The 7,527-nt window shown below is 41.3% G+C and overlaps 1 protein-coding gene across 2 annotated transcripts; it reads right to left on the bottom strand.

Annotated features, from left to right (window-relative positions):
* Positions 1–293: 293 nt before the first annotated feature.
* Positions 294–7,177, bottom strand: gabpa (GA binding protein transcription factor subunit alpha). Of its 2 annotated transcripts, none has more exons than XM_054615927.1 (10): positions 5,861–7,177; positions 3,430–3,529; positions 3,191–3,335; positions 2,957–3,041; positions 2,609–2,833; positions 2,317–2,511; positions 2,080–2,136; positions 1,640–1,765; positions 1,205–1,397; positions 294–615 (listed from the first exon to the last, which is right to left on the bottom strand). In XM_054615927.1, exons 2-10 carry the CDS (start codon positions 3,504–3,506, stop codon positions 393–395), a joined length of 1,326 nt encoding a protein of 441 aa, XP_054471902.1. In that variant the 5' UTR covers positions 3,507–3,529; positions 5,861–7,177; the 3' UTR covers positions 294–392. The 2 variants fall into 2 exon arrangements, with proteins under 2 accessions (XP_054471902.1, XP_054471904.1); XM_054615929.1 differs by lacking the exon at positions 5,861–7,177 and adding an exon at positions 5,487–5,848.
* Between the last annotated feature and the right edge of the window lie 350 nt (positions 7,178–7,527).

Raw genomic sequence — 7,527 nt, forward strand, 5'->3', positions numbered from 1 at the left:
AACATGAAGTACCGGTATATACAGTGGAAATGATCCTAAACTACAGACGGGAAACGCATTACACAAAGCTCATAACTCAGTCACACATTCAAGCAGTCAGTCAGATGCACACAATATTTCTCAGTATTCACACAGACATTCACCTCATTCTGAACACACTTCTCTTGGTTAGAGTTACAGAAAAGATAAAAAAAACACCCTTTTTACCTGCCTCAGTCAAACTTCAAAACAGAAAAGACAATGATGATAATCCACGCTGCTCAGGGATCAGCCTTGCGTTTCTGTGCCTGATGGACACAGTCGTGTCAAAAAAGAAGAAAGTTGATTTGATTTCCTGTCCGCGGTGGAGAGCAAACTTTGGCAGCTGGAGGGGCGCTTTAATGCGGCCTCCTTTAACTGTCTTTGTCTAGTGTGGTGGTGGCCAGCGTCACTGTAGTGATGGGCTGTCCGATGCCGTGCATCTGCATGCGAGCCAGTTTCTTCTGTTCGCAGTCGGTGACCAGGTTGTTGAGCTCAGCAGCGCTGTAGCCAATCAGAGTTCTCAGGTCGCACACAAACTTGTAGACAAAGCGCTTGCCCTGCACCTTGCTGATCATGTCCCCGTCGTAGTAATACCTAAGTGATAACATGAAAGTCAGAGTTTTGCTGCATTAAGCCCAAATAAAATCAGATAGTATTTTGTCAAGTGAAACAAATCATGTCATATTTCCAATACCAACATCATAATATTTGTTCTTCCAACATGCCATCATGACACTCACGCATTAGTCCCTTTCACACAGCCTGTTCAAGGCGTGACTGCCACTTTTCTGCCTTGCTAAGCTGTATGAAAGGCCCGGAGGCGGAATAGGGGGACAGAGTTTGTTACACCGCTGAGCCAGCAGCAGAGGTATTCACAGAACAGAGCCAAAAAGGGACAGCCGGCATGGCGGAACAGGTTTGTCAGGGAGCTCCTTAACTTTCCGAGCAGAGAAAGAGAGATCAATCGGCATATAACAGTGTATGTTATACGTCACACTAGATGCCGACAGTGTAGTGTTAAATGTCGAGCCTTTTCAGCTCCTCTGATCCTGCGGTGCTATGTGTAATCACAGTCTTGGTCAGCATTATTGCAGAATCTCTGTGACATCTTGACTTTATGGAAAAGCAAGACTAAGCCACTGGAGCACACCTTTTAAAAAAAAAAAAGAAGAAATAAACAAACCTGAGGGCTCTGCTGAGTTTCTCATAGTTCATAGTAGGCTTGTTCTTGCGCTGGCCCCATTTCTGGGCCACAAGCTCCGGCTGGTTGAGTTTGAACTCGCCCTCCTCGCCGACCCAGGAGATGCAGTCTCTTGCATCCTTGTCTGTCAGCAGCTCCAGCAGGAACTGCCAAAGCTGGATCTGGCCGTTGTTGCCTGGCACCAGAGGAACACAGCATTTAGTATAAATGATTAATCTTACAAATCACATTTTTATTAAATAAAAGATGCATTTGCAACAGTTGTTTTATTATTAATTAATCTGCCAAATATTTAAAGATAATTCGTTTATAATCACTTAAGACAAAGAAAAAATATCTCACATTTGAGATGCGTTTGGCAGACAAATGACTTCAACAATGAAATGGCTGTCAAATGAGTTACTGAGTGGGTACTACCTGTGCGGTTACCAGGTGAGCTGCGCTCCTCTCCTCCAGAGATACGGGGAGTTCTGGGGCCACGGCTCTGCTTCAACACCTTAATGGCAGTGGGTGTGCTCACTTGAGCTGGGATTATCTGCACAGCTGGAGACGCAGACAGAAAAGTTAAAGATGAACAGAATATCAATGATCAGAACAACTACTATTTTGTAGTGCCTACATGTTGTAAACAGAGCTATTCTATTTGTAAGAAATGGAAAATGTACTAGCTTTGTTCTTAATCACATTGCTGCCCTGTAGGTGTTCTCTTTGTTGCGTTTCATCAGGTCAGATAACTTTAGCAGCTCATGACTTGCCAAATCTAGTCCTGAGCCTAAAGTGACTACAGAGGCATTTTCAGGTTTTATGGAGAGCTGTAATTGTCTCTTTGGCAGATTTTTTTTTTATAAAACGCTTACGTTGATCAATGGTGACAGTAGCATCCCCTCCAGACTGGTCCTGGCTCGCCAACACATCTGAAATAAATGCAAGGGGTTAGGACAGATTCATCAGGTCATAATGACTCACCCAGGTACAAACAAGCTGCAACTTTGGCCTTCATTTTACCTCTGTTGACTTCTAAAAAACACTGTAAACCACAGTGTGTAAAAAACAGACACATACTCTCCTAAAAGCTACGACTTTATGTGACTTACATTTGCGCAGGAGTTCCAAGTGACTCCAGAGTATCTCTCCGTTGGGCACTTTCTGAAGGAACTCTTCCTGGCTGAATAAGCACAGATCACGACCAGGGATGTGAATGCTGCCTATTTCCATCTCATCGATGTTAAACTCTTTCATTACCCACACCGCCCAGTGGATCACCTGGTCAGCTGACCAGAGCACAGGATCTGAGGAGAGAGAGAAACATCATACACAATCACATTTACTTGTTATCACATTAAGGATTGCTTTTCCAACAAAATGTGTATGTTCTCTTAAGTTTACCATATGGTATGCCCAGGCGAACTTGCTCTTTGCGGTAGCCTTCAAGTGCTGCGGCCCAGCGTGTAACCTGCTCCGACGTCTCATCAGACAGGCCAGATCGATCCACAGCGATGAGTTGACCCTCCTCCATTAGAGTTCCCTCCTCTCCTGCTGCATCTGGATCAATCACCACCTCTACTGTTTCTACCGGCTTCACGATTTCCAAAATGTTCAACTTCTCCTCACCTGGATGAGGGAAAAAAACACAAATAGGTGAGGATGATGTGGTGAAAGTGCAAAGTTGTGTTTGGACATGAACACCAATATATAGCTATTTATTTTCTGATCTTTGAAGCATCTTTCCAGTACCTGGTTTGGTTATTATCTGCAGGCTGAGCTGCACGGTGCCATCTGTCTTTACTCCCTGATCGAAGAGGCTGTGATCAGGGTGAAGCTACAAAGAAGAATACAACAGATTGTTGAATCAGATCTGAACAGAAAGGCAACTCAATACTTTGCAGTTCCAGAGACTATAATCAGACCTACATTAAGCACATAGCACAAAGAAATGTTGACATGCTTGCTTTATGTACACATGGTTACCTGAATGTCCTGCAAGCAAATCTCATATGCATCCAGTGACATTTGGATACGAGGCTCCAAGAGCTTCTTTAAATTGCCAATGGGCTCATTGATGTCGATATCTTGTTGAATCAAGTCTGATGCAGTGATGGTCTGCTCCTCCACCCTATGTGTAAAAGAAGAGATGGGGAAATAACTGTAAATGTGTATTTATTGCAAGTGCAAGAGTATACAATTTAAATCACCATTATTTAGCTTACCCTTCCTCCAGACATGCCTGTTTCTCCCGTTCATCGATCTCGATCTCTATCATCTCTTCCGTTTCACTTTTAGACATTCTGTTTTATGCAGAGGGCCAAACTGTAGGAAAGTAATGCAAAATATTGTTATCCTAACTGCAATTCATACACATTACAGCTTATTAATACAACACTATTAACTATTAACAAGGACCTGATAAATCAATAATAACAGTTTTAACATTTTAAGTGGAGGGGTGATTACAGCACATCACCAGTTCAGTCAGGGAACCGTTCTTGCATGTCATACCCCTTTTCTACTGTCTCCCTCTTCACTATCAACTTTGCAAAAAATGCTTTAAAAAAGGAGAAAAAAAGTGATAAATCTGCCACTATCTAGTTCTCTACCCACAGGAATTTTATCAGTTTTAGAAATCAATCTTCAGACAAAAAATTTTTTTCAGACAAATCCAAAGATTTTTTTTTTTTTTTTTTTTTAAATGCTTTACTGACTAACTTTAACTAATAGTTGAGGCCCTAAATTGAAGAGCTATTTTTTGTAGGGCTGGCCGTGCAACTGTGTCAACTCCTGCACTCTACTCAGCATACTTCACATGTTGTATGAAATTAGTTTGAAATTGCATACATTGGTGGCTGCTCTTTTTATAATGCCATACGGATTAATATTGAACAATCAAAACATTTCCCTTAACACAGGGAATGTCCCTAAATGGCACAGATACAGTACCAGTGAAAAGTTTGGAAACACCTTCTCATTCATACTTTGAAGAATCTAAAATATAAAACATTCTGGTTTGTTGAGCATTTGTTTGTTCGCCACATAATTCCATATGTGTTCCTTCCACTAATACACTGTGCAATACAATAGTTTCTGTCTGTATATATAATATTTCAGTTACTGTGGATTCTTTACGGTTTTTTTTTATTGTTAATTTGCTTATTTATAATACTTTTTTTTTTTTTTCACTATGTCTCTTGTTTGCACTATCCTCTATGCTGCTGTAATCCTGTAAATTTCCCCGCTGTGGGACTAATAAAGGATTATCTTAACCTATCTGATTTTACCTCTTCATAGTTTGGATGTCTTCAATATTAATCTACAATGTAGAAAAAAATAATAATAAAGAAAAATAAAGAAAAACCACTGAATGAGAAGATGTGTCCAAACTAACTTTTGACTGGTACTGTACATTGCTCACTGCAGGAAAAATAACTGCTATTTATTTTCCATTTATTATTCTGGAATTGGAAAGTTAACAGCACGAATGAGTTAAAAGACATCCGAAAAGTGTCAAACATTGATGTCACAATAACAGCTTCAGAGTGTTAATGTGAGGCAGTGGGTTAAGGGTCGGTGACGTCAATATGAAACTGTAATTTGGGGGTTTTCTACTATAAAGGCCCGTCAGCCTCGACTCCTCTTTGACCGCCTGGAACGGTTCTCTGCCTGATCCGAGCGCTAACGTTACCCAACTCGAGGGCGAGGCTTCGGCTCCTTAAGGCCAGCTGGTAGGCCAAAGTAACCAACAATTAGTGAGCAAACACATTTAAACATTATGAACACAACAAAGTGAAATGTGTGCAGCGGGCTCCACGTGTCGGAACACTGGATCTGGTCCTCACTGAACCAAGTTATCCGCTATGAGTAAGAGCTCCGCGGGGCGAGGCAGCCCGTCTGTCTACGGCCGACCGCAGCGTGCAATCAGTGGATAAATATCCGGGAAACGCACCGCGCTTCATAACTTTATAACAAATATTTGGCTAAATCACACTTTAACTCTGCGCGTAGAAAACTTTTAAAACGGAAATAGAATAAACGGAAACAAAACAGCATAGGGCAAATGGAAAGGAGCCGGAAATCCTGGCTAAGGTTTACAGCGAGAGACTTCCGAGAGCAGCCGCGAGAAATGCGACACGAGCTGCAGGGGAAACACTGCTCACAGAGCCGGCGTGAGGCGGACACACCCGGGACCACCGCCCCGTTACACACGACCGACAGACAGGCAGAGGCGTGCGGACTAAAGGACAGTTTGACCTGCTTGTGGATGTAAACGCACCGTGTGTTTGAGGCTGCTCGGTGACCAGCGCCGCGGCGGCTCGTCCGCTGTACTGCTGCTAGCTACCATGCTAACAGATGCTACAGGGCTAGTTCGTCCTGAAACATGACGGGGCTTCACCGCAACCCGAGCAGATGTGTTAGTTAGCTGTACTGTAAGCCGGCTGGTGCTTTGTGAGTGTGTTTAAGTGACTATCTGCAGGTGGCCTCTCCCCGCGAAGCTAAACAATCAACAACAGCTAACGTTAGCGAGCTAGCTAGTTAGCCTCAAAATAGCGGGAAGAGTCCAAGCCCGACCTAACAGAGCCTCACTACCACCCCGGTGAGACTACACTTCCTGCATAAACAGCACATCCACCCCACACCGATCCATACCTGTTAAAATGCCTGCCTTGGAAGATGTTGGGTTGTGTTCAACTGTGGCAGATAAGCAGTCAAAACTCACTCACAGTCGAGTCGTATCATGCAAGTTTTTGGTCAACTACACACTCTCCGAGGAGGGCGGGGACTAAGTGGCAGGAGAGTTAACGATACCCCAAAACTTGCATGGAAAATATAAAAGCTTATGTTTCTCTATTCAAGTGTGTTATTTATTCATAATGTGGAGTGGTTTTATGAGCATGCAGTGTCCAGGATTGCAATAAATACGGCCCACGTGATTCATCAGCAGATTGTAATGTCTTGGCAGTAATTTATTCAAACCACCTACTCTTCAGGTGTTTAACAAAAAAAAATACTGACAACTCAACCAAGTCACTAAAATGCGGTGTATTCTCCATCGACTGACAGTTTTTATTTTGAAAAGAAAGCTTATTTGGAGCCGGATCTGTAAAACTGGGCCAGTAGTTTGAAATCGAGTATTTTGTTTACTTGCAACAGGGTGAGACTGGTCCGCTAGAGGGCAGAGACGATGCTGTAGCCAGCCCCTCCCTGCACTTATTCACCTAAACATTTAGCTGTGAGTCACAGTTTTCCTTTGTTTTAGAATGTGGAACACATTTATCATTTTTAAAGGTATTAAAACTGCATTTAGACAAAGCCCCTCCCTCCACAACTATGCAGATATACATATAGATATACATACAGGTATACATACAGGTATACATATACCTTGTGACCCTTATCAACTCAGAACCTGGTCCCTCTGGTTATGAGGTCCTAGTGTTGGAGAGCTGGGGCAGGTACCCTTTCTCCAGTTCTTAATACAGCCTTGTTTTGCAATAAAATGTTTTTTATGTCTAAATGTGTTGGGTATATGATATGTGATGGGTATATTGATGCACATTGCTGTGGTTGGCCATTTTGTTCTTGCAGACTGGTATCTAATAAGCAAGGCATACAGTTATATTCAATGACTAAACGAGCATTGCCTGTCCACTAAGAAGCTCTTCATTTTCTTTAATAAACATCTTCCTGACTCCTGTAGAATCATAGATTTGTACTGTTGCATTTCTGTTAATTAGTTATAATAGTTTTCTCTCTGTATATATAATATTTCAGTTATTGTGGATCCTTTACTGTTTTTATTGCTTATTTATAATAGTGGGGTTTTTTTTATCTTGTTTTTCTTTTACTATGTCTCTTGTTTGCACTATAACCTATGCTGCTGTAATCCTGTAAATTCCCCCGCTGCAGGACTAATAAAGGATTATCTTATTTTATTTTATCTTAATCTGCTATCAGATATTATGAGAACAAACATATGTCTGTAGATATGATGATGTCGTTTTGTAAATTATTTGCATTTAGTCATGGTTTTATCCTATGAATATAATAAAATTAAATGCAAAGATGTGTCAAGTCTACTAATAAACGTATCTTGATGAAATGTCTCATTTAGGTCTTTTCATAATGTGAAGTAGTAGCAAGTAGTAAAGAGAATTGGATCCTATGGCATCATGTGTATATTTCATGCTTTATTAAGAAAGTCAGTATACACATTCGCATGCACTGTAGCTTGCCCAAGTTAAAAAATATGTTTTTTTTAATATAAATATTTATATATAATCACACTTGGTGGTCCTGAATATAACATTGAACTT

Source organism: Anoplopoma fimbria, chromosome 16, assembly GCF_027596085.1.
Source record: "Anoplopoma fimbria isolate UVic2021 breed Golden Eagle Sablefish chromosome 16, Afim_UVic_2022, whole genome shotgun sequence".
Taxonomy (NCBI): Eukaryota; Metazoa; Chordata; class Actinopteri; order Perciformes; family Anoplopomatidae; genus Anoplopoma; species Anoplopoma fimbria.

Excerpts from the sequence above, each read along its gene's own strand:
- gabpa (XM_054615927.1), bottom strand. The coding sequence starts at position 3,506 with ATGTCTAAAAGTGAAACGGAAGAGATGATAGAGATCGAGATCGATGAA. Across the intron at positions 2,137-2,316 it reads CTTGGAACTCCTGCGCAAAT|ATGTGTTGGCGAGCCAGGAC; the intron begins GTAAGTCACATA and ends CATTTATTTCAG. Across the intron at positions 1,766-2,079 it reads TACTGTCACCATTGATCAAC|CTGTGCAGATAATCCCAGCT; the intron begins GTAAGCGTTTTA and ends CTGCGTCTCCAG.